Source organism: Oncorhynchus mykiss, chromosome 18 (genome assembly GCF_013265735.2).
Source record: "Oncorhynchus mykiss isolate Arlee chromosome 18, USDA_OmykA_1.1, whole genome shotgun sequence".
Classification (NCBI taxonomy): Eukaryota; Metazoa; Chordata; class Actinopteri; order Salmoniformes; family Salmonidae; genus Oncorhynchus; species Oncorhynchus mykiss.
The window spans coordinates 5,361,701-5,388,746 of NC_048582.1; the positions used below are offsets into that span (position 1 = coordinate 5,361,701).

The 27,046-nt window shown below is 41.6% G+C and overlaps 4 protein-coding genes across 14 annotated transcripts in view; 1 reads left to right on the forward strand and 3 right to left on the reverse strand.

Annotated features, from left to right (window-relative positions):
* Positions 1–27,046, reverse strand: part of LOC110528894 (oocyte zinc finger protein XlCOF6-like) — a 680,129-nt gene that overhangs the window by 549,638 nt on the left and 103,445 nt on the right. The window lies entirely within an intron of this gene.
* Positions 1–27,046, forward strand: part of LOC110510710 (zinc finger protein 883-like) — a 586,683-nt gene that overhangs the window by 208,772 nt on the left and 350,865 nt on the right. The gene's annotated exons all lie outside the window — the stretch shown is intronic.
* The window catches only part of LOC110517120 (gastrula zinc finger protein XlCGF17.1), a 422,438-nt gene that overhangs the window by 131,709 nt on the left and 263,683 nt on the right, over positions 1–27,046 (reverse strand). The gene's annotated exons all lie outside the window — the stretch shown is intronic.
* LOC118941023 (zinc finger protein 883-like) lies at positions 14,888–26,993 on the reverse strand. The gene is made up of 3 exons (XM_036951268.1): positions 26,918–26,993; positions 22,582–22,812; positions 14,888–17,281 (listed from the first exon to the last, which is right to left on the reverse strand). The coding sequence occupies exons 2-3, from the start codon at positions 22,664–22,666 to the stop codon at positions 16,029–16,031; spliced, it is 1,338 nt and encodes a 445-aa protein (XP_036807163.1). The 5' UTR covers positions 22,667–22,812; positions 26,918–26,993; the 3' UTR covers positions 14,888–16,028.

Consider the following 27,046-nt stretch of genomic DNA (forward strand, 5'->3'; position numbering starts at 1 on the left):
AAGTTAGGAACCAATATACACAGGCAGTTTGGAAAGCAAAGGTTAGCATTTTCAAACAGAAATTTACATCCTGTAGCACAAACTCCAAAAGCTTCTGGGACACTAAATTCCACAGAGAATAAGAGCACCTCCTCCCAGCTGCCCAATGCACTGCGGCTAGGAAACTCTGTCACCACCGATAAATCTACGATTATCGAGAATTTCAATAAGCATTTTTCTAAGGCTGGGCTTGCTTTCCACCTGTCTACCCGTACCTCGGTCAACAGCTCTGCACCCCCCACAGCAATTTGCCCTAGCCTTCCCCATTTCTCCTTCACCCACATCCAGGTAGCTGATGTTCTGAAAGAGCTGTAAAATCTGGACCCCTACAAATCAGCCGGGTTAAACAATCTGGACCCTCTCTTTCTAAAATTATCCGCCGCAATTGTTGCAACCCCTATTACTAGCCTGTTCAACCTCTTTCGTATCATCTGAGATCCCCAAAGATTGGTAAACTGCCGCCGTCATCCCCCTCTTCAAAGGGGGAGACACTCTAGACCCACACTGCTACAGACCTATATCTATCCTACCCTGCCTTTCTAAGGTCTTCGAAAGCCAAGATAAACAGATCACCGACCATTTCGAATCCCACCGTACCTTCTCCGCTATGCAATCTGGTTTCCACCTCTATGCAAACGACACCATTCTGTATACTTCTGGCCTTTTGGACACGGTGTTGACTAACCTCCAGACGAGCTTCAATGCCATACAACTCTCCTTCCGTGGCCTCCAACTGCTCTTAAATGCAAGTAAAACTAAATACATGCTCTCCAACCAATCGCTGCCGCATCTGCCCACCCGCCTAGCATCACTACTCTGGACGGTTCTGACTTAGAATATGTGGACTAGAGGTCGACCGATTAATTAGGGCCAATTTCAAGTTAGAACAATCGGAAATCAATCATTTTGGACGCAGATAAAAAAAAAAAAAATTAAATATGTTTTTTTATTTGTATTTTTAAATACCTTTATTTAACAAGGCAAGTCAGTTAGGAACACATTCTTATTTTCAATGACGGCCTAGGAGCGGTGGGTTAACTGAAGACAGATTTTTACCATGTCAGCTCAGGGATTCAATCTTGCAACCTTACGGTTAACTAGTCCAACGCTCTAACCACCTGGCCGTGCTGCTACTCCAGCTTCAACTGTTCTGCCTTATCATTATTCAACCATGCTGGTCATTTATGAACATTTGAACATCTTGGCCATGTTCTGTTATAATCTCCACCCGGCACAGCCAGAAGAGGACTGGCCACCCCACATAGCCTGGTTCCTCTCTAGGTTTCTTCCTAGGTTTTGGCTTTTCTAGGGAGTTTTTCCTAGCCACCGTGCTTCTACACCTGCATTGCTTGCTGTTTGGGGTTTTAGGCTGGGTTTCTGTACAGCACTTTGAGATATCAGCTGATGTACGAAGGGCTATATAAATAAATGTTATTTGATTCTAACCACCTGCCTCACGAGGAGCCCACCTGTTACGCGAATGCAGTAAGAAGCCAAGATAAGTTTAATGCTAGCAACTTATCTTAAAAAACAATCAATCATAATCACTAGTTATAACTACACATGGTTGATGATATTACTAGTTTATCTAGCGTGTCCTGCGTTGCATATAATCGATGCAGTGCGCATTTGTGAAAAGGGACTGTTGTTGCTCCTAACCATAAACATCAATGCCTTTCTTAAAATCAATACACAGAAGTATATATTTTTAAACCTGCATATTTAGCTAAAAGAAATCCAGGTTAGCAGGCAATATTAACCAGGTGTAATTGTGTCACTTCTCTTGCGTTCATTGCACGCAGAGTCAGGGTATACACAACAGTTTGGGCCGCCTGGCTCATTGCAAACTAGTTTGCCAGAATTTTACGGAATTATGACATAACATTGAAGGTTGTGCAATGTAACAGGAATATTTAGACTGATGGATGCCACCCGTTAGATAAAATACGGAACGGTTCCGTATTTCACTGAAAGAGATGATAGTTTCCGGACTCGACCACATTAATTACCTAAGGCTCGTATTTCTGTGTGTTATTATGTTATAATTCAGTCTATGATTTGATAGAGCAGTCTGACTGAGCGATGGTGGGCAGCAGCAGGCTCGTAAGCATTCATTCAAACAGCACTTTTGTGCGTTTTGCCAGCAGCTCTGCTGTTTATGAATTCAAGCCTATCAACTCCTGAGATTAGGCTGGTGTAACCGATGTGAAATGGCTAGCTAGTTAGCGGGGTGCGCGCTAAAAGCATTTCAAACGTCACTCGCTCTGAGACGGAGTGGTTGTTCCCCTTGCTCTGCATGGGTAACGCTGCTTCGAGGGTGGCTGTTGTCGATGTGTTCCTGGTTTGAGCCCAGGTGCCGGCGAGGAGTGGGATGGAAGCTATACTGTTATACTGGCTATACTAAAGTGTCTATAAGAACATCCAATAGTCAATGGTACAGTGGGGCAAAAAAGTATTTAGTCAGCCACCAATTGTGCAAGTTCTCCCACTTAAAAAGATGAGGCCTGTAATTTTCATCACAGGTACACTTCAACTATGACAGACAAAATGAGAAGATTTTTTTTTTTTTTTTTAAATCAAGAAAATCACATGTAGGATTTTTAAATAAAATAAAATAAAAACTGGGAAAATAAGTACTTAGAACTACCAATTATTGTAGATAAATATTAAAGAAATGGGTAAACACAACACTGGACTGAACCCCCTAATTGTCAAACTAATAATAATGTACAACAATATAGAAGATACTTGACTAGAGATAACGCAATATGGGTGTATATCCACTGCACGCTACTTAGGTGTGTAATTGACATGACCAAGGAGCTATTGCAAATGTGAAACTATGAAAAATGTACATTGCAGAGCATGATTTTACAGGACACAAACAAGAGTGTGCAATATAGAAGGGTAGTCAGCGGACATTAGGTCACATGACCAAGGAGCAATTAAAATTTAAAATGCTGAAAAATTCATGTAAAACCACGTGAGATGAAAATGGACAAACTAAAGGGTGTGCAGTGTGTGTGTAACATCGGGTTTGCTACAACCAGTTTTGAAAATGTTAAAATAACGTGTATTAGTTAAAGAGCTATTGAAATTTGAACATTTTGATTTGTCACTATGTTGACGGTCCCTAACTGCTGTTGGTGGACGTAAGGAAAACTACAGGCGAATATCCGACCTGAAACTGGCTTTACCTCGGTGTGCAGTGCATACACGACTCAAAAAACATTTAGTACAAGGTTACAGTTTGTTTTAGGCAGCACTATGCGCTATTTTTCATAATAACCTTGTCTTCACTGTATTACTTCAATCAAAAACCAAAAGTATTTCCTGTTCACACCATAGTAACATTTATAGATAAAAACAACTGAATGTGTCTGAATATTAGTACACATGCAACGTTAGAAATCCGATAATCATTACATTCAACGCGAAAACAGTCCGTTGACTCCGACAGACTGTGGACCGCCATTTTACCAGCTTGTGAATTTGACCGAAAACCAATAATATGGTAAACGATCTCAGAAATCTCAAATAAATTGACTATTTGTGAAATGTACTTGATAAAACGATGTACATCCATTCAGACAAACCCAGCGTCTCTAGCTATATGACTTGTAAAATTGTATTTAATCACGTTCTTCCCTCGGTTTGACACACAAATAACACATCAAACCTTAACCAAACGTGATAATACCTAAATGGGTTTGTTACCTAGCATGGTATGACATATGCTTTCGACACTAGAAAGTCTAAACGTGTTATTACATACCCGTAGTGATAAATTGAAACGGACACAAAGGTTATCTTCTTGACTGCACAGTTCTGGCGCTTTCTTTAAACCGAAGACTGGTGCGCGCCTGCCCGGAACTTCCTGTTCCCCCACTAACACAGTGCAACAGTACGTGCATTCCAGGATCATTGGCATGGCCCTACCCCATTACATGAGAAAGGGGTAGCTGCCGCTGCCTCCTCCCGGACCCTTCTCCTTTACATAGAGTTGATCAAGCTGTTGATTATGGCCTGTGGAATGTTGTCCCATTCCTCTTTAGTGTGCTATTTTTCTTTTTCTTACGAGGTATCTTATATATCCCAGCTTTACACAGGGTGGTAGATAGGCTTACCCTGGCGTAACGGTTTTATAACCGTGTAAATCTCTCTAGAACAAGGTGACTTTGATCAATATATTCGCCTGTATTAACCCCCCCAAAATAAAATGCTAATTAGCTGCTAATGTGGCTATCCTAAAGAACTACAAATAACATGACGATCTGGACAAGACTGCCTAATCCAGCCAAAGGTCAGGATCTCAGAATTAACTATATAATGTTAGCTAAATGTAGTAATGAATAAGTAGACTACATTTATTTAAATGGACAATTCTGTTAACTGTCTTGTGCAAGTTTTAAATTGACACAATACCTGTTAGCAAAGGTGTCAGCTAGAGATGACATGCAGGAGCTTGCAGTTATTTGTTGTTTGTACATCATGTTTGATGCTAATTAGTGTTTTATAACGTGAGATGAAATAAAGCCGAGTATATTGATAAAAGTCACCTTGTCCGAGAAGAATGTCAATGGTTATCAAATCGCCACGCCAGGGTAAGCATACACAAAACATAGCCCTTATTTTAAGTGTTTCTAAAATGAAAAAATGATTGGAACCCTTTCCCTTTTGACCGCTAGATTTTATGACACCGTTTTTGCAAATTTAATAAAGTGAAATATCACATTTTATATAAGTATTCAGACCTTTTACTCCGGACTTTGTTGAAGAACATTTAGCAGTGATTACAGCCTTGTCTTCTTGGGTGTGATGCTACAAGGTTGCAACACCTGTATTTGGGGAGTTTCTCCCATTCTTCTCTGCAGATCCATAGAACTTTTGGAGATATTTATGGTAAATTGATCACATTTTTGAGATGTAATTTTTTTTAATAGATATATTCCAATGATGTTAGATCTATAATTGTTTTTTAAACATACAAGTAGGAAAGCCTTAAGATAAATAATAACTTGTTTAGAGAGAAACATTTGGATAGTTTTTCAGTAAAGTAGTAATATGTTGGATGAGTGTGTTGTGGGCAGCCCGCCCTACTAGAGGGTAACTTGCCCCTGGGGGCTAATTACCCCTAAATTGTTATGAATGTGTTTCGACCTGTCATTTAGACAATGACTAGCCCAGTTAACTAGTTTATGCTAACTTGCTAGCTAGCAGCTTCACTAGCATTAAATGCTAGCCAGCTAGCTAGTTAGCATAAGCTGCTAGGAGTGCTAGCTAGCAACCTTACTTCCAGATCGCCTACATTAAAAAGATAATGTAACTTAATTGCAGTTGTAAATGTTTCCACTAGTGACTGAAAGCTTTACAGTTAATGTCACGTTATAGCCTTTTAGCTGTTTTACACAGCATTTTATGTCATATAACTAGATAGCTAGCTAAGTGTTTAAGAGAGGGATTTTAAATTGGCATCTCTCCCCCTGTTTTCAGTCACATGTGGGGACTGGATTAGATGGGAGCAGTGTAGGAGTTGAACTCATGAGTGCTCCGATTTTACTGGGCATAGCTTTATTTGTGACCTATGTACACATTAGAATCGTGCAATAGCAGAGCATGAGAGAGTTGCCACATCAATGTTACACTGAATTAATTAGTTACGTTATTGTTATTAAATGTTGTATTCCAATGTTATTTCATGTTATTTTCCATTCCAATATTAGATTCAATTATTTATTTATTTTCATGAATTTAAAACAACTATTGAAAACCTTTTGCTCCTGAATGTCATTTTAAAGACGGCTGGGATTTTAAATATTCTATTATTCAAATAATATTTAGTGCAATTGTACATAAAGGATTGTATTGAAAAGGATCCACAAAGAAAATGAAAGTGCAGGTAGTGCTGATATTAACGGTGACATGTGCAACACCATTTATTAATGTGCAGGTAGTTCGGATATTAATGGTGACATGTGCACAACCATTTATTAATGTGCAGGTAGTTCGGATATTAATGGTGACGTGTGCAACACCATTTATTAATGTGCAGGTAGTTCGGATATTAATGGTGACATGTGCACAACCATTTATTAATGTGCAGGTAGTTCGGATATTAATGGTGACGTGTGCAACACCATTTATTAATGTGCAGGTAGTTCGGATATTAATGGTGACATGTGCACAACCATTTATTAATGTGCAGGTAGTTCGGATATTAATGGTGACATGTGCAACACCATTTATTAATGTGCAGGTAGTTCGGATATTAATGGTGACATGTGCAACACCATTTATTAATGTGCAGGTAGTTCGGATATTAATGGTGACATGTGCAACACCATTCCCTCCACCCCACCCTTCACATATTTTATTTAAAAAACTAAAGACAACTAGACTTAGCTTTTAAGTGTTACTTACCAAATCATTTCTAAATAAAACTGATCAAATAGATTAACACACCTGTGTGAAACCCTATGCCATAATCTTCTGCCAGGGTAACTGTAGCCATTTATTTCCCTTTACAGTTTATTCACTTAAGCATGACCAATTTTATTTTACAAATGTTGCTTTTTTTGCGTCAGCAATTACCCCCTTGTACCCTACGTTGTGACAATGTAGGACTAGTGAAACCATTTATAACACAGACGTTCCTGTTAGTCTATAAGGTGTCAGCGTGCTTCCCATTCAGAAGAATTTTGTGCATATATTTTGATGACATTTTTGTTTTGGACATTCGGTAAGGGTTTTTCCGGTTGTTCGGGCACATATTTGTACCTTGAGGCAAGCCGTAGTCTCCTCCCCTTCGTTGGTGATTGGTCAACAGTAGGGATTCTTCAAGAAAGTCTTTGTTGTCATTAAACTTCAGAAGACTCTGTTTCTTGCCGTTTGTTTCATTGAGAAATACTGCACCAAACATCTCAGTTAGATGTAAAATTGCACGACTAAGAACTCCTTAGCAAAATCGTTAACATTAATGACATATTTCTTGTGTTATCTGACTATTTTGAGGAAGTGGTTAAATAGACCCTTTTCCAGTACACTACACACTGACGTCACGGATGCGTGTTACTCTTGGAGGCAGTAGCCTAGATTTAAGTTTGTATTACTTTTAAACAAAATCACTTTTTTGGCTCTCATACCTTTACAATTATGTTTTGATTCTTGCTTGAACAGTCACTAAGATTATAGAATACTAATGTTCATTGATATGGGCTATAGCAAAATATCCCTTTTACTGGTGGAAGTGAAGTTTAATAGAGTTGATTTGTGATGACACAAACATTATATGAAGCAGGACATTCATACAAGCCTAAAAATCCTATTATTATTATCCAAAAGTAGTGTGAAATGCACTCATAAGCAACATGTAAATAGTCTTTTTTTGCTGGTGTTCTATAAGAACGCCCCCTTGTTCTGCCTCCAATTTTCGCATTGCCATCTTCCAGCAATGTTTGTAAACACATAAAGCGATCTATGGCGTCTCAAAATGGACAAACAGTACTACTGCCGCTTTTTAAGCAAAGGTCTTTTAAGGAAGTATGCGAGCACACTCGTTCGGTTCACCTAGCCTTCTTAATGAGATGACAAAAGCAGTTTTCCTTTATAAAATAAATGAATGTTTATTTATAACACATGCCTAGAGCAAATGCACCTCTAACTAAATGTAACTCCAAAGGAACTCTAATTAAAGGGATTAAAGGGATAGCCTTGGTTTAAAGGGATAGCCTTGGTTTAAAGGGATAGCCTTGGTTTAAAGGGATAGCCTTGGTTTAAAGGGATAGCCTTGGTTTAAAGGGATAGCCTTGGTTTCCTTGGAAACCCTGGTTTTCTCACCCTGTATTCAATCCCAAAATGTGAACGTCAGCAGTGAAGTTCTCAAGATGGAGGAATTTAAGTACAGCAGTGTTCCCCAACCTGGTCCCAAAGGGGTGTATCCAGTGTGTTGGGGGATAAGGCAAAATCCCCTTGGACGAGGATTGGGAAACACTGCAGTACATAGCAAATCAAATCAAATCAAATCAAATCAAATCAAATTTTATTTGTCACATACACATGGTTAGCAGATGTTAATGCGAGTGTAGCGAAATGCTTGTGCTTCTAGTTCCGACAATGCAGTAATAACAAGTAATCTAACTAACAATTCCAAAACTACTGTCTTGTACACAGTGTAAGGGGATAAAGAATATGTACATAAGGATATATGAATGAGTGATGGTACAGAGCAGCATAGGCAAGATACAGTAGATGGTATCGGGTACAGTATGTACAATGAGATGAGTATGTAAACAAAGTGGCATAGTATAGTATAAAGTGGCTAGTGATACATGTATTACATAAGGATACCGTCGATGATATAGAGTACAGTATATACGTATGCGTATGAGATGAATAATGTAGGGTAAGTAACATTTATATAAGGTAGCATTGTTTAAAGTGGCTAGTGATATATTTACATCATTTCCCATCAATTCCCATTATTAAAGTGGCTGGAGTTGAGTCAGTGTCAGTGTGTTGGCAGCAGCCACTCAGTGTTAGTGGTGGCTGTTTAACAGTCTGATGGCCTTGAGATAGAAGCTGTTTTTCAGTCTCTCGGTCCCAGCTTTGATGCACCTGTACTGACCTCGCCTTCTGGATGATAGCGGGGTGAACAGGCAGTGGCTCGGGTGGTTGATGTCCTTGATGATCTTTATGGCCTTCCTGTGACATCGGGTGGTGTAGGTGTCCTGGAGGGCAGGTAGTTTGCCCCCGGTGATGCGTTGTGCAGACCTCACTACCCTCTGGAGAGCCTTACGGTTGAGGGCGGTGCAGTTGCCATACCAGGCGGTGATACAGCCCGCCAGGATGCTCTCGATTGTGCATCTGTAGAAGTTTGTGAGTGCTTTTGGTGACAAGCCGAATTTCTTCAGCCTCCTGAGGTTGAAGAGGCGCTGCTGCGCCTTCTTCACGATGCTGTCTGTGTGAGTGGACCAATTCAGTTTGTCTGTGATGTGTATGCCGAGGAACTTAAAACTTGCTACCCTCTCCACTACTGATCCATCGATGTGGATAGGGGGGTGTTCCCTCTGCTGTTTCCTAGCAAAAAGTGTGATGATGATGATGCAAATTATAGTACATTATCATCTCACTTTTTCCTCTGTACTGAAAGTTCTCTATCTTGAAAACTTGATTGCTAACATACAACATGCAACATTTTTGGCATTGTATTAACAGTGGACTAATGAACAAAATACTACAAGAAGTTTTGTTTGTTTGTTGTGAAAACAGAACCTACCGCTCCATTAAAGGATTTCCTTATTTTACAACTTGAAGTCCTGTATGTAAGATCACTTGGTTTCTATTCAGGGGACGAGGTATGTACTCAAGATTCATGGTGTGCACTCAGGAGAGGAACCTCTGATCTTAGCAGTGCCATTCTTACCCCTTCACAGCACTGCACTGTGGTACTTCAATGTTTTCCTGCCGCTGTCAAACAGATAAAGGATTTGTCAATATCTGCCGTTTCCATCACGTTGCAATGATTGTTTTGCAAAAACAAAACATAGTCTAATAAATCTGGGCCAATGGAAACCTGTCTACTGATGCCATCTCTAGATCCTGCAGTGCTAACTAGACCCAGTGACTGTAGGTTTGGACTCAGTGTGGAAGGAGAGAGGCAGGCTGGATTTGTCCTCCCTGTCAACTCTGGATAGGATCCCAGGTCTAAATAGAAGTCTAAGATCAACCTCCTGGTCCTCCTGTGCATGCCCCATCGCACTGTGTGTATGAACACATTTTGAACAATGGCTACCTAAAATGCTGTGGTCCTTACTAACACAATAGGAAAGGTTGAGATAGTCGTGGGCCATCACAGGTCTCAAAAATATAAATATTGTTTAATTCTCCAAATTTGGGGATTAGGGGTTTTGGGCAAGAATAATGTCTTTGTTCTGCATAGGCTCTCCCTCCTTATTCCATGGCAGCAAAGAGAGTTTCTACCAGGAATTTAAGACCGTTGTAAAACCTGGAGTGGGCACAATATACACCCAAAAGGGCCACGTTGTGTCATCTGCAATCTTGATGATTGAATTGGAGGTGTGCTTGGCCACACAGTTATGGGTGAACAGGGAGTACAGGAGGGGGCTGAGCACGCACCCTTGTGGGGCCCCAGTGTTGAGGATCAGCAGGGAGGTGGCCCGTCAGGAAGTCCAGGATGCAGTGGCACAGGGCAGGGTTCAGACACAGGGCCTCCAGCTTAAAGATGAGCTTGGAGGGTACTATGGTGTTGAATGCTGAGCTATAGTCAATGAACAGCATTCTTACATAGGTATTCCTCTTGTCCAGATAGGATAGGGCAATGTGTAGAGTGATGGCGATTGCATCGTCTGTGGATCTATTGGGGCGGTAAACAAATTGAAATGGGTCTAGGGTGGCAGGTAAGGTAGACGTGATATGACCCTTGACTCGTCTCTCAAAGCACTTCATGATGACAGAGGTGAGTGCTACTGGGCGATAGTCATTTAGTTCAGTTACCTTTGCCTTCTTGGGCACAGGAACAATGGTGGCAATCTTGAAGCATGTGGGGACAGCAGAATGGGAGAGATTGAATATGCCCATGAACACACCAGCCAGCTGGTCTGCTCATGCTCTGAGGACATGGCTCGGGATGCTGTCTGTGCCGGCAGCCTTGCGAGGGTTAACACGTTTAAATGTTTTACTCACGTTGGCCACGGAGAAGGAGAGCCCACAGTCCTTGGTAACGGGCCGCATCGGTGGTACTGTTATCCTCAATGTGTGCAAAGAATGTGTGACAGGTGAGTTCTCAGCTCTTTCACTCTGAATATTCATATCAATGTCACTCTGAAATGGACCATCAATACCAGAGTTCTAGAAGACTATTTACATAATCAACTAGGCATTTTAACAGTCTGATTCTCAATATAGTACTGGCCATATGTTGAGCTATAACAATTGGTCGTGGATTGGGTCTGTTGAAATGAATACTGTAGTGGTGTGAGAAAGGAAACCCAATCTTCCTCTCTGGTTCCATTCCCCAATAGTCAGTGGGTCATTCTTGAATTGAATGGGAAATATTGTCCCTGGGCTTTGGTTCCTAATAAAACACTTTTTTAAAATTTATTTTTAAATTTCTATGAAATGAGTCTGTGTAGTTCCTAACCCTTGTGATAGTGAGTGGATGATATATGAGTCTGTGTAGTTCCTAACCCTGGTGATAGTGAGAGGACGATATGAAATGAGTCTGTGTAGTGACTAACCCTTGTGATAGTGAGTGGAGGATGATATGAAATTAGTCTGTGTAGTGACTAACCCTTGTGATAGTGAGTGGAGGATGATATGAAATGAGTCTGTGTAGTTACTAACCCTTGTGATAGTGAATGGAGGATGATATGAAATGAGTCTGTGTAGTTCCTATCCCTTGTGATAGTGAGTGGAGGATGATATGAAATGAGGCTGTGTAGTTACTAACCCTTGTGATAGTGAGAGGATGATATGAAATGAGTCTGTGTAGTTCCTAAACCTTGTGATAGTGAGTGGAGGATGATATGAAATGAGTCTGTGTAGTGACTAACCCTTGTGATAGTGAGTGGAGGATGATATGAAATGAGTCTGTGTAGTTCCTATCCCTTGTGATAGTGAGTGGAGGATGATATGAAATGAGGCTGTGTAGTTACTAACCCTTGTGATAGTGAGAGGATGATATGAAATGAGTCTGTGTAGTTCCTAAACCTGGTGATAGTGAGTGGAGGATGATATGAAATGAGTCTGTGTAGTTCCTAAACCTGGTGATAGTGAGTGGAGGACAAAACGCCCCTTTTTTAGCTTTAAACTCTTGCCCACTTTTAGAATAGTTTTATTCCCCTTTTGCATTGTACAGTAGAATAAGAGTGAATTATGAAATAGCACATATGGAATCATGTAGTACCCAAAAAAGTGTTATACAAATCAAAATATATTTGAGATTCTTCAAAGCAGCCACCCTTTGCCTGGATGACAGATTTGCACACTCTTGTCATTCTCTCAACCAGCTTCATGAGATAGTCACTTGGAATATATTTTCAATTAATGTGTGTGCCTAGTTAAAAGTGAATTTGTGGAATTTATTTCCTCAGTGCGTTTGAGCCAATCAGTTATATTGTGACAACGTAGGGCTGGTATACAGAAGATAGCCCTATTTATTAAAAGACTAAGTCCATATTATTGCTAAGAACAGCTCAAACAATTAAAGAGAAACAACAGTCCCTCATTACTTTTGGACATGATCAGTCAATCCTGAAAATTTCAAGAACTTTCTTGTTTCAGCATGACAATGTCCCCGCGCCCAAAGCAAGGTCCATACAGAAATGGTTTGTTGAGATCGTTGTGGAAGAACTTGACCACACACCTTTGGGATGAATTGGAACAATTCCCGTACGGGAGTTGTAGCAATGAGACAAGATAGTAGCTACTACAACAATTGGATACCACGAAATTGGGGAGAAAAAGGGGTAAAAATGCAAAAATAAAAATAAAAATAAAAAAATAAAATGTTTTTGAATGTGAAATGTTATATAAAACACCGTAGGCACAATTTCTGTCATTTCCTTTTCAACTAAAATAACCAATAAAAATCTTTAATTGTTAAATAGTTTGGTCTCAGCCACTATTAGATCTTGTTTCCAGATCGGGTGAAGAAGATATTCAGAGAAAAAAACAGTCAAGAGATTTAATTTTCCAAAACATTTAACATGTCTGTATTTGTAAAATCAACCATATATTTTAATAGAACAGGTTGACTATTAACATAGACATGACCGTAATAGAACAGGTTGACTATTAACATAGACATGGGTGATTTTACCACAGTAATCAGATGGACATTATGTTATGGTCATTGAATTGATTATCCCACTAGTTATGTGTTAAATGTGTATTGTAGCCTACACTGTGTAGGACTATGAATTGGGACGCTATAGGCTTTTTTTTTAATAGGCTAATTATGTTCTGGCCCGCAGACTAGCTACAAGGTGAGCAACAAATTGACTGGAGGCCAAACCTAGTTACCAACCCACATTGTATCTAGTAAATTATAAACTGGGTGGTTCAGCCCTGAATGCTGATTGGCTGGGTATGACAAGACTTGTCAATTCAATTTCCCCCATCTTCATCACAATACAGAGAATTAAAACGTGTGGTTATAGTGCTAAACTTGAAGGACTCATTGTCTCTGTGAATTGAAATGATACTGTTCCCCACCAGTGCCCTCAGAAGAGGAAACAACGATACAATGTAGTCTAACAACATCTCTCTCAAACAGCACAGATGTGATTCACTGTATAAGCACTGGTCCTCTTACATTTTAATTCCAGGTTGCATATTACAATATTTAAGGGCATGTTATACAGTAATAATGTTTTACTGTGATTGAATACATTCAGCAGTGTGGGAACAATGTATTCCATTTCAAATGTGTCTCCCAGTGCAGCTTTACTTCCAGGCTATTATGACACATCTGGCAGTTTCTTCTATGTTTCTAGGCCCAGTACAATGAAAAACATAGTTTTTTGGTCACTACCATTCCACGAAAATACCATGCTATATTTTTAAAAATTGTACTACAATCCTACATTTTAGTATGGGCTGTTCTTCACATCAGGGTGCTGCTGCAGAGTCTCTTGACCATGTAAGGCGGGCCGGGCACAAAGCTCAAGACGCCTCTCCACTTTCCTCCGGTAGTTATTTAACAAGCTGATAACACATCACTCCTGACAGACACAAGCAAAAACTCTTGCATAAATGTAGCAGCCTATACATCTAATCATTAGTGATCTGACATGCTGTATTACATGGAAACTGTAGGCTACTAACAACAGCAGCTACATAGTCTAGTTTACTATTACCCTGTCCCTCTGACCAGGGTAAACACAGGGGTAATGTTGTGTATTGTATATACAGTATTTCACTTCAAACAGTTTATTTCATTTAATTATAAGATTTTTAAAAATAGGTTGCTCAGCATTAATTAATATGCAAACATTATTTTTCATTACAATCTTGTCATTTAGCAGATGCTCTTATCCAGAGCAAATTACAGGACAAATGAGTGTCAATTGCCTTGCTCAAGGGCACAATGACAGATTTTACACCTAGTCGGCTCAGGATTCAAACCAGCAACCTTTCAGTTATTGGCCCAACACTCTTAACCGCTGGCTCCCTGCCACCAGATCAATTAACTTCAATACAGTTATTCAAACACATTCATCATCAATGACTAAAATAATACATCTAGTATTAAAAGACAGACACTGCTGCCATGAAGGGATGCAAGTGATTGGCATTCATCGTTTATCAAGGGGCCCAATGTGCTCCCTGAAAACACACCCCACACCTTCACACCACCAGCCTGCAATGCTGACACGAGGCATGGATGCATGCAGTGATGTAAAGTACTTAAATAATTTTTTCTCAAATAACTTTTAGTCGTGTTTTGGGGGGTATCTATACTTTACTATTTATATTTTTCACAACTTTTAAATTTATTTCACTACATTCCTAAAGAAAATATGTACTTTTTACTCCATACATTTTCCCTGATAAACAACGTAACGAGTACTTTTGGGTATGATTAGCAAGACAGAAAATGGTCCAATCCACACACTTATCAAGATAACATCCCTTGTCCTCCCTACTGCCTCTGATCTGGCGGACTCACTAAACACAAATGCTTCATTTGTAAATGATGTCAGAGTGTTGGAGTGTGCTCCTGGCTATCCGTAATATAAATTTAAAAAACAAGACAATTGTGCCTTCTGGTTTGCTTAATTTTAGGAATTTGAAATCATTTATAATTTTACTTTTGATACTTAAGTATATTTACAACCAAATACTTCTAGACTTTTACTCCAGTAGTATTTTACTGGCTGACTTTCACTTTGAATTTAGTCATTTTCCATTAAGGTATCATTACTTTTACTCAGGTATGACAGTTAGGTACTACTTGCATGTACTCGTGGTTTTCTCCATACCCTAGTCCTTCCATTAGCGTGAAACAGCAGGAACCTGGATTAATCAGACCAGGCAATGTTTTTCAAATTTTCCAGTGTTTTCATTCCTGCAACCAAAGTTAATTGTTTTTTTGCTCTGGTGCATCCTTCATGGCAGCAGTGTATCCAACTGCAAATAGATTTTTTCAGCAGGATTATGCCACAAGGCTTGTCCAGGAATGGTTCCAAGAACATGACAGTGAATTCAGTTTACTGCAATGGTCCTGCCGAGTCACCAGATCTCAATCCAATTGTGCATCTGTGGGAGGAGAAGGAAGGAGCTATTCGGAGTAGAGATCTACTCCCAGCCAACTTGACACAATTGTGGGAAGCATTGGAGTCAACATGGGCCAGAATCCCTGTGGAATGCTCTCAACACCTTGGACAGTCTATATGCCCCTACAAATTGAGGCTGTTCTGAGGACAAACTCAACATCAGAAAGGTGTTCCTAATGTTTTGTACACTCAGTGTATGTTGTCTATGTCAATATTTTTACAGTAGAAGCGAACAAAACACATACTGACAAGGTTAACACTGATCAGTAAAAAGGCTAACGTTCTATAATGCTCCCTCTCCTCTGCACAGTTCTCTCACAGTGAGAAACTATAGGATTACAATACAGTGATCTACGCTTTCTTCATTTGATCCAATTCAAAGTTGCCAATTATTTTATTAGATGATAATTAAGTGGAGTGACTAATCTTAGCTGGTCTGAGAGAACTGATGAGGCTTCTCTCCTTTATGTATACATTGGGCCATTTAAAAAGACACCAATCTGTAGAATCTCTTCTCACAGTCAGTGCAGTGATAAGGCTTCTCTCAAGTGTGTATCTGTTGGTGTGTTTTTACATTGCCCAATCGGGAGAAACTCTTGCTACATTGAGAGCAGACGTAAGGCTTCTCTCCTGTGCGTGTTCTCCGATGACCCTTTTAGCTCAGCTGTTTAAAAAAAAACATCTACAGTCAGATCAGTGGTAAGGCTTCTCTCCTTTATGTGTACCTTGGTGTCTTTTTAACTGGCCCATTCGAGAGAAACTCTTTCCACAGTCAGAGCAGGAGTAAGGCTTCACTCCTGTGTGTGTTCTCTGATGAACTTTTAGGTCAGTTGATGTTTTGAAGCATTTTACACAATCACAGCAGGAGTAAGGCTTCTCTCCTGTGTGTGTTCTCTGATGAACTTTTAGGTCAGTTGATGTTGTGAAGCATTTTCCACAATCAGAGCAGGAGTAAGGCTTCTCTCCTGTATGTATACGTTCATGTCTTTTTAAGTGGCCCAGTCGAGAGAAACTCTTTCCACAGTTAGAGCAGGAGTAAGGCTTCACTCCTGTATGTATACGTTCATGTGTTTTTAAGTGGCCCAGTCGAGAGAACCTCTTTCCACAGTCAGAGCAGGAGTAAGAATTCACTCCTGTATGTGTACTTTCATGTGTTTTTAAGTCACCCAGCCGAGAGAAACTCTTTCCACATTCAGAGCAGGAGTAAGGCTTCACTCCTGTATGTATACGTTCATGTGTTTTTAAGTTTCCCAGTCGAGAGAAACTCTTTCCACAGTCAGAGCAGGAGTAAGGCTTCTCTCCTGTATGTATACGTTCATGTGTTTTTAAGTGGTCCAGTCGAGAGAAACTCTTTCCACAGTCAGAGCAGGAGTAAGGCTTCACTCCAGTATGTATACGTTCATGTATTTTTAAGTCGCCCAGTCGAGAGAAACTATTTCCACAGTCAGAGCAGGAGTAAGGCTTCTCTCCTGTATGTATACGTTCATGTGTTTTTAAGTGGCCCAGTCGAGAGAAACTCTTTCCACAGTCAGAGCAGGAGTAAGGCTTCACTCCAGTATGTATACGTTCATGTTTTTTTAAGTCGCCCAGTCGAGAGAAACGCTTTTCACAGTCAGAGCAGGAGTAAGGCCTCTCTCCTGTATGTATACGTTCATGTATTTTTAAGTTGCCCAGTCGAGAGAAACTCTTTCCACAGTCAGAGCAGAAGTAGGGCTTCTCTCCTCTGTGCACTCTCTGATGAACTGTCAGAGACCTTGATGTCGTGAATCTCTTCCCACAGTCAGTACAGGGATACAGATTCTCTCCTGTGTGTATTTTAAGGTGTATTTTTAGCTTTGATAGAATTTGGAAAATCTCCTCACAATGTGGGCAGTGGTAAGACCTCTTAGCTCTGTCATCTTCCTGCTGTTTCTCTCTTGATGTAGAGAATGTCTCAACATGGTCTCCTGTGTGAACAACAGAAGAACCAGTCAGTTGGTGTGATATACAGTATATCACAAAAGTGAGTACACACCTAAGTGAAAATGTCCAAATTGGGCCCAATTAGTCATATCCCCTCCCCAGTGTCATGTGCCTCGTTAGTGTTACAAGGTCTCAGGTGTGAATGGGGAGCAGGTGTGTTAAATTTGGTGTCATCGCTCTCACACTCCCTCATTCTGACTGGTCACTGGAAGTTCAACATGGCACCTCATGGCAAAGAACTCTCTGAGGATCTGAAAAAAAGAATTGTTGCTCTACATAAAGATGGCCTGGGCTATAAGAAGATTGCCAAGACCCTGAAACTGAGCTGCAGCACAGTGGACAAGACCATACAAATGTTTAACTGGACAGGTTCCACTCAGAACAGGCCTCGCCATGGTTGACCAAAGAAGTTGAGTGCACGTGCTCAGCGTCATATCCAGAGTTTGTCTTTGGGAAACAGACATATGAGTGCTGCCAGCATTGCTGCAGAGGTTGAAGGGGTGGGGGGTCAGCCTGTCAGTGCTCAGACCATACGCCGTACACTGTATCAAATTGGTCTGCATGGCTGTCATCCCAGATGGAAGCCTCTTCTAAAGATGATGTACAAGAAAGCCCGTGGTCTGATGAGATCAAGATAAACTTATTTGGTACAGATGGTGTCAAGCGTGTGTGGTGGCAACCAGGTGAGGAGTACAAAGACAAGTGTGTCTTGCCTACAGTCAAGCATGGTGGTGGGAGTGTCATGGTATGGGGCTGCATGAGTGCTGCCGGCACTGGGGAGCTACAGTTCATTGAGGGAATCATGAATGCCAACATGTACTGTGACATACTGAAGCAGAGCATGATCCCGTCCCTTCGGGGACTGGGACGCAGGGCAGTATTCCAACATGATAACGACCCCAAACACACCTCCAAGACAACCACTGCCTTGCTAAAGAAGCTGAGGGTAAAGGTGATGGACTGGCCAAGCGTGTCTCCAGACCTAAACCCTATTGAGCATCTGTGGGGCATCCTCAAACAAAAGGTGGAGGAAGGTCTCTAACATCCACCAGCTCCGTGATGTCATCATGGAGGAGTGGAAGAGGACTCCAGTGGCAACCTGTCAAGCTCTGGTGAACTCCATGCCCAAGAGGGTTAAGGCAGTGCTGGAAAATGATGGTGGCCACACGAAATATTGACACTTTGGGCCCAATTTGGACATTTTCACTTAGGGGTGTACTCACTTTTGTTGCCAGCGGTTTAGACATTAATAGCTGTGTGTTGAGTTTTTTTGAGGGGACAGCAAATTTACACTGTTATACAAGCAGTACACTCACTACTTTACATTGTCGGAAAGTGTCATTTCTTCAGTGTTGTCACATGAAAAGATACAAATATTAACAAAAATGTGAGGGGTGTACTCACTTTTGTGATATACTGTACATATGACTTCATAACAGTAGGCTGTACAATACAGGGAATAAAGCATTTAGGGCTGTCCCGACAAGAGACAATTATCCTGGTCAACCGAGTCTTTTCTTTCGACCAATCGTATTCACATCCTACCATACCTTTGTCTGTACATTATACCTTGACGCTATTTTATCGCCCCCAGAAACCTCCTTTTACCCTGTTCCAGACGTTCTAGACGACCAATTCTCATAGCTTTTAGCCGTACCCTTATCCTACTCCTCCTCTGGTGATATAGAGGTGAATCCAGGCCCTGCAGTGCCTAGCTCCACTCCTATTCCCCAGGCGCTCTCTTTTGATGACGTCTGTAGCCGTAATAGCCTTGGTTTCATGCATGTTAACATTAGAAGCCTCCTCCCTAAGTTTGTTTTATTCACTGCTTTACCACACTTTGCAAACCCGGATGTTCTAGCCGTGTCTGTATCCTGGTTTAGGAAGACCACCAAAAATTCTGAAATCTCCATTCCGAACTACAACATTTTCAGACAAGATAGAACGGCCAAAGGGGGCGGTGTTGCAATCTACTGCAAAGATAGTCTGCAGAGTTCTGTCCTACTATCCAGGTCTGTACCCAAACAATTTGAACTTCTACTTTTAAAAATCCACCTCTCTAAAAACAAGTCTCTCACTGTTGCCATCTGCTATAGACCCTCTGCCCCCAGCTGTGCTCTGGACACCATATGTGAACTGATTGCCCCCCCCATCTATCTTCAGAGCTCGTGCTGCTAGGCGACCTAAACTGGAACATGCTTAACACCCCAGCCATCCTACAATCTAAGCTTGATGCCCTCAATCTCACACAAATTATCAATGAACCTACCAGGTACTACCCCAAAGCCGTAAACACGGGCACCCTCATAGATATCATCCTAACCAACTTGCCCTCTAAATACACCTCTGCTGTTTTCAACCAAGATCTCAGCGATCACTGCCGCATTGCCTGCAGCCGTAATGGGTCAGCGGTCAAACGACCTCCACTCATCACTGTCAAACGCTCCCTGAAACACTTCAGCGAGCAGGCCTTTCTAATCGACCTGGAATCCTGGATCCTGGAAGGACATTGATCTCATCCCGTCAGTATATTTATTTTTTTAAATGCCTTCCTCACCATCTTAAATAAGCATGCCCCTTTCAAGAAATTTAGAACCAGGAACAGATATAGCCCCTGGTTCACTCCAGACCTGACTGCCCTTAACCAACACAAAAACATCCTATGGCGTTCTGCATTAGCATCGAACAGCCCCCATGATATGAAACTTTTCAGGGAAGCTAGAAACCAACACACAGGCAGTTAGAAAAGCCAAGGCTAGCTTTTTCAAGCAGAAATTTGCTTCCTGCAACACAAACTAAAAAAAGTTCTGGGACACTGTAAATTCCATGGAGAATAAGAACACCTCCTCCCAGCTGCCCACTGCACTGAGGATAGGAAACACTGTCACCACCGATAAATCCACTATAATTGAGAATTTCAATAAGCATTTTTCTATGGCTCGCCATGCTTTCCCCCTGCGCACCCCCCACAGCAACTCGCCCAAGCCTTCCCCATTTCTCCTTCTCCCAAATCCAGTCAGCTGATGTTCTGAAAGAGCTGCAAAATCTGGACCCATACAAATCAGCCGGGCTAAACAATCTGGACCCTTTCTTTCTAAAATTATCTGTCGAAATTGTTGCAACCCCTATTACTAGCCTGTTCAACCTCTCTTTCGTGTCGTCTGAGATTCCCAAAGATTGGAAAGCAGCTGCGGTCATCCCCGTCTTCAAAGGGGGGGCCACTCTTGACCCAAACTGCTACAGACCTATATCTATCCTACCATGAACACCTGATAGTGTTCAGTGTGTCAAATCGGAGCGCCTGTTGTCCGGGCCTCTGGCAGTTTCTATTGGGGTGCCACAGAGTTCAATTCTTGGACCGACTCTCTTCTCTGTATACATCAATGATGTCGCTCTTGCTGCTGGTGAGTCTCTGATCCACCTCTACGCAGATGACACCATTCTGTATACTTCTGGCCCTTCTTTGGACTCTGTGTTAACAACCCTCCAGACGAGCTTCAATGCCATACAACTCTCCTTCCGTGGCCTCCATTTGCTCTCAAATACAACTAAATGCATGCTCTTCAACTGATCGCTGCCTGCACCTGCCCGCCTGTCCAACATCACTACTCTGGACGGTTCTGACTTAGATTATGTGGACAACTACAAATACCTAGGTGTCTGGTTAGACTGTAAACTCTCCCTCCAGACTCACATCAAACATCTCCAATCCAAAGTTAAATCTAGAATTGGCTTCCTATTTCTAAACAAAGCCTCCACTCATGCTGCCAAACATACCCTTGTAAAACTGACCAACCTACCGATCCTCAACGTCATTTACAAAATAGCCTCCAATACCCTACTCAATAAATTGGATGCAGTCTATCACAGTGCCATCCGTTTTGTCACCAAAGCCCCATATACTACCCACCACCGCGACCTGTACGCTCTCGTTGGCTGGCCCTCGCTTCATACTCGTCGCCAAACCCACTGGCTCCATGTCATCTACAAGACCCTGCTAGGTATCTCAGCTCGCCGGTCACCATAGCAGCACCCACCTATAGCACGCGCTCCAGCAGGTATATCTCTCTGGTCACCCCCAAAATCAATTCTTACTTTGGCCGCCTCTCCTTCCAGTTCTCTGCTGCCAATGACTGGAACGAACTGCAAAAATCTCTGAAACTGGAAACACTTATCCACTTCACTAACTTTAAGCACCAGCTGTCAGAGCAGCTCACAGATTACTGCACCTGTACATAGCCCATCTATAATTTAGCCCAAACAACTACCTCTCCCCCTACTGTATTTATTTATTTTGCTCCTTTGCACCCCATTATTTCTACCTCTACTTTGCACATTCTTCCACTGCAAATCTACCATCAGTGTTTATTTATTTTTACTTGCTATATTGTATTTACTTTGCCACCATGGCCTTTTTTTTGCCTTTACCTCCCTTATCTCACCTCATTTGCTCACATCGTATATCGACTTGTTTCTACTGTATTATTGACTGTATGTTTGTTTTACTCCATGTGTAACTCTGTGTCGTTGTACCTGTCGAACTGCTTTGCTTTATCTTGGCCAGGTCGCAATTGTAAATGAGAACTTGTTCTCAACTTGCCTACCTGGTTAAATAAAGGTGAAATAAAAAAATAAAAATTCATCCTCCACTCACTATCACAAGAGTTAGTAACTACACAGACTAATTTCATATCATCCTCCACTCACTATCACAAGGGTTAGTAACTACACAGACTCATTTCATATCATCCTCCACTCACTATCACAAGGGTTAGTAACTACAGACTAATTTCATATCATCCTCCACTCACTATCACAAGAGTTAGTAACTACACAGACTAATTTCATATCACCCTCCACTCACTATCACAAGGGTTAGTAACTACACAGACTCATTTCATATCATCCTCCACTCACTATCACAAGGGTTAGTAACTACACAGACTCATTTCATATCATCCTCCACTCACTATCACAAGGGTTAGTAACTACACAGACTCATTTCATATCATCCTCCACTCACTATCACAAGGGTTAGTAACTACACAGACTCATTTCATATCATCCTCCACTCACTATCACAAGGGTTAGTAACTACACAGACTCATTTCATAGAACTTTAAAACACTGGCAGTTTGTCTACTTCACTTCTTCAGTCTGCTCTCTGATCACTCCAGATAATCCAGTTGTTCAGGGATGTTTGATGTCAGAATTACAGAAGTCAACATAGTATTAGACTGGGTCATAACTTAAGGTCTAATTTATAGATAGAACCTGCTCTTACCAATCTTCTCCTCCTCTTCTTCATCTTTAATGATGACATTCAGCTCCAGTGTTTGACTGCAGTCTTCCAGCTTCACTGATGCCATCTCTGGATCCTGCAGAGCAAACTGGGCTCCACTGTCACAATCAGGACCCAGTGACTGTAGGTTTCTACTCAGTGTGGAAGGAGAGAGACAGGCTGGGTTTGTCCTCACTGTTGATGTTAACGGCCTCAGACTTAATCTGAGTCGGTCTGTAGTAATAAAGACAAACGGACACAAAAGTTATTTTCTTGACAGTTCTGGCACTTTATTCTCTAAAAATATATTAGATCAGGTCGCTAAACATTGACAACAAACCATTTTTAAATGGTTCACACACAAAGTTCACACTTTAAATTACACAACGTAAGTACACAGAACCTATAGTAGATTTCCCAAATTAACATAAATGACTCAAAAACCATTTAGTACAAGGTTGCAGTTGTTTTAGGCAGCACTATTCACCTGAATAATCTAGATGATGGGATTAAAGACATTTACAAACCATAGAACCCAATTTGAAGAAGGAAATGCTCTGATTGGCTGATTGCTGCTAACCCATAGGAATCCCCATGTAACAGGGTTATATTGGTGATTCCCCTTGCCACTTTATTGTTAAGCCAATGGGTTTTTGGTTTTAGTTTTGTCTTGCCTTCGCCTACTCAACATGGCATCTTATTGGCTGGTTTGCGTAGCTTGCTTACGAGGGGGGATGTTCCAGTTAGAATCGTCCCAGTGAACAAGCACCAAACCAGCGGTAAATTGTTGGTTGCAAAGCACCGTACGTCAAAAGTGATTTTTATACTCTCAAGTGATGATTTAAATGTACAATTTATATCAAATTGTTTGTAAATGTTATTCGAACATCACACATAAGATGCAGCGTTTTTGGTGCATATTTGTTATGCATTTTGTTGTAGAGAATTCCAGCTAATACTAGTTAGGAACTTACTGTGTCTGGTGAGGGGGGGGGTTGTATATTTTGTACAGTGCGTGAGTGCAGAGTTGGATGGTGAGCTGTACATTGCATGACGTGTAATTTTGTGTCGTTTCTATCAGAATAAAGCTCCATGACTGGTGCTGTTGGAGCTCCGTGTTGATGATTGATTGGACACAACGCAAGAAGAGTACTGTTACACCCACACAGTTGACTACTTTAAAATGGTAGAAGCCCTCAGTGGCAATGCCCATCCTAAAACGGGGAATTGTTATCCCAAAGGTGGGAAGGCAGGGGACAAGCTTAGGTCCAAAACAAGCCAATAGAAAAGCATTGGCATTTTCCTCTAGGATTTACACACACCAAGCCCCTCCCCTTGCCTCTCACACCAGCAAAGTTGCAAGATCACCACATGTTCCTCTCTGGCAAGCAGTTTCAACTAGCTATTTACATTTGTGGTTTGGTCCAAAAGAATGGTTCATATGGACACCAAAACACATTGAGACATTATTTTACTGTACTAGAGGAGAAGTTACCTTTTCTATCAATGCCCTTTTTATGTCTCAACTACTCAGATTGAGAGCAGAGTTACACTACTAAACGGGAGTATCAATGAACATTTATTCTGGAAAATGAATGCTAGAATTAGTACTGCTAGCAGTATTTTAGCCAAATACTATTATAATAGCTCTCTAGTCGGTTTTATAAATGTGCAATAAGCATAAAGCAATTATACAAAAGCTATTGGCAACTCGTTCTCATTTTGAGCTACAAGGTTGGCCCCTTGATTTAACATCTGAACAAAGATTAGCTGGCTAATCACTAGCACGTGGGCTTGAGAGACTGTTGATGAGACAGACCTGTGTTCATTTTCTATAGGCTAATGCCTGCTACAATAAGTTAGTACTTTTTTAACAAAGTCATTTTCATAGACAGAATTGAAAGCCAGATCAGTGATTATTGCAACAACAAAAAAGAAGGTTAAACTATTTTGATAGCTTCGATCACGTGGACTGGGATATGTTCCGCATTGATTCCAACAACAACATTGATGAATACGCTGATTCGGTGAGCGCGTTCATTAGAAAGTGCATTGACAATGTCGTTTCCATAGCAACGATTACAACATTCCCAAACCAGAAACTGTCGATTGATGGCAGCATTCGCGTGAAACTAAAAGCACGAACCACTGCTTTAAACCAGGGCAAGGTGACCGGAAACATGACCGAATACAAACAGTGTAGCTATTCCCTCCGCAAGGCAATCAAACAAGCTAAGCGTCAGTATAGAGACAAAGTAGAGTCACAATTCAACGGCTAAAACAAGAGGTATGTGGCAGGGTCTACAGTCAATCACAGATTACAAAAACAAAACCAGCCCTGTCACGGACCAGGATGTCTTGCTCCCAGACAGACTAAATAACTTTTTGCCCGCTTTGAGGACAATACAGTGCCACTGACACGGCCCGCAACCAAAACCTGCAGACTCTCCTTCACTGCAGCTGATGTGAGTAAAACATTTAAACGTGTTAACCCTCGCAAGGCTGCAGGCCTGGGCCTGCTTGCGAGGGTTAACACATTCTGGCATCCCCAGCCGCGTCCTCAGAGCATGCGTAGACCAGCTGGCTCCAGAGCGGGTCAATACGGACCACGGTCCAGATCCAGAGCGGGTCAATACAGACCACGGTCCGGATCCAGAATGGGGTCGATACAGACCACGGTCCAGATCCAGAGCGGGTCAATACAGACCACGGTCCGGATCCAGAATGGGGTCAATACGGACCACGGTCCAGATCCAGAGCGGGTCAATACAGACCACGGTCCGGATCCAGAATGGGGTCAATACGGACCACGGTCCAGATCCAGAGCGGGTCAATACAGACCACGGTCCGGATCCAGAGCGGGTCAATACGGACCACGGTCCAGATCCAGAGCGGGTCAATACAGACCACGGTCCAGATCCAGAGCGGGTCAATACAGACCACGGTCCAGATCCAGAGCGGGTCAATACAGACCACGGTCCGGATCCAGAGCGGGTCAATACGGACCACGGTCCAGATCCAGAGCGGGTCAATACAGACCACGGTCCGGATCCAGAATGGGGTCAATACGGACCACGGTCCAGATCCAGAGCGGGTCAATACAGACCACGGTCCGGATCCAGAGCGGGTCAATACGGACCACGGTCCAGATCCAGAGCGGGTCAATACAGACCACGGTCCGGATCCAGAATGGGGTCAATACAGACCACGGTCCAGATCCAGAGCGGGTCAATACAGACCACGATCCGGATCCAGAATGGGGTCAATACGGACCACAGAACCCAGAATATATATAATAATACTTTTTTGGTTGGGCTTCGACCCCTGGTATCATATAAACACATAAGACATGGAAATGTGTAGAATTGCTTAAAAACAGCAACAACAAAAAATCTCAGCCCCATCGTAACGTGTAGAATTGTGGGATATTAGCTTTTAAACTGCTTCATGTTCTCTCCGCCAACAAACGGGTTGTTAAGATTTTGTGGTTGCAAGTTAGGGGTTTGTTACAACGCCAACAACTGACAATATCCATCTGGACCTTTGCCACCTAGGAAATGTGTGTGACTGGACCTTCTCAAATAGTACTGGAGAACCCCTGTAATAGACTGACTGGGAAGGTGATTTTTCACAGTCAAAGTCCTGCAATAACAGCCAAGAAGCTAATATGTGTTAATTCTTGATAATAGTTTTCTGTTGGTGTCACCCGTTTCATGGGTGCACAAACCAACTCGTTTCATAAAGTCATATAAGAATGCCCCCAATACAATGATGTGGTCTAATATTTTTTTTCCTGTTTACTTTCTAAATAATTCGTTATTGTAATTCAATGTAAATTAAGTAACAACATTCCAACCATGTTTAGCGTTGTCTTGTCCAAATATGACATGATTCCACTATTTTGAATCAGTTTATCACTTTCAAAGAGGGACTTTTACTTTGAGTGCGAACCACAAATTCCACTATTGTGGCTAGCTTCACAAGCGGGTACCAGGCCTATGTCCAGCTGGAGGACGGAGATGTTGGCCACATAAGAAATTAATTATGTTGAACAAACATGAATATGAATGTCAGTTCTATTCAGAGGATCTGCAACTTCCCACAACGTTTTTGTTCTGAACATCCCCAGGCGAAACCCACTGAGCTAACGAACCTGCAAAGCCTAACAAATGAACGTGTTGTGGACCCAGCGCCTTGTGCTTTTTTTTTAATCACATTCTTCACTCACTCGGTTTGACACAAAACCTTTCCCAAACGTCATAATACCTTGAATGGTTTGTTATCTAACATGTCATGACGTTATTTCGATATTAGACTGTTTAAAAGTGCTATTACATACCTGTAGCGATAAAGAGAAAAGGACAGCACAGCTCAGGCGTTTTGTTTATTCTAAAGAATGGTGTGCGTCTACCGGAACTTCCTGTTCCCCCCACTACCACAGTGCAACAGCGACATCTATTGGACTGAT

Bases quoted from the DNA above. Each gene is read 5' to 3' on its own strand.
- LOC118941023 (XM_036951268.1), bottom strand. From the start codon at position 22,666: ATGGCATCAGTGAAGCTGGAAGACTGCAGTCAAACACTGGAGCTGAAT. The intron at 17,282-22,581 runs GTAAGAGCAGGT...TTGTTCACACAG, and splicing joins AGAAGAGGAGGAGAAGATTG to GAGACCATGTTGAGACATTC.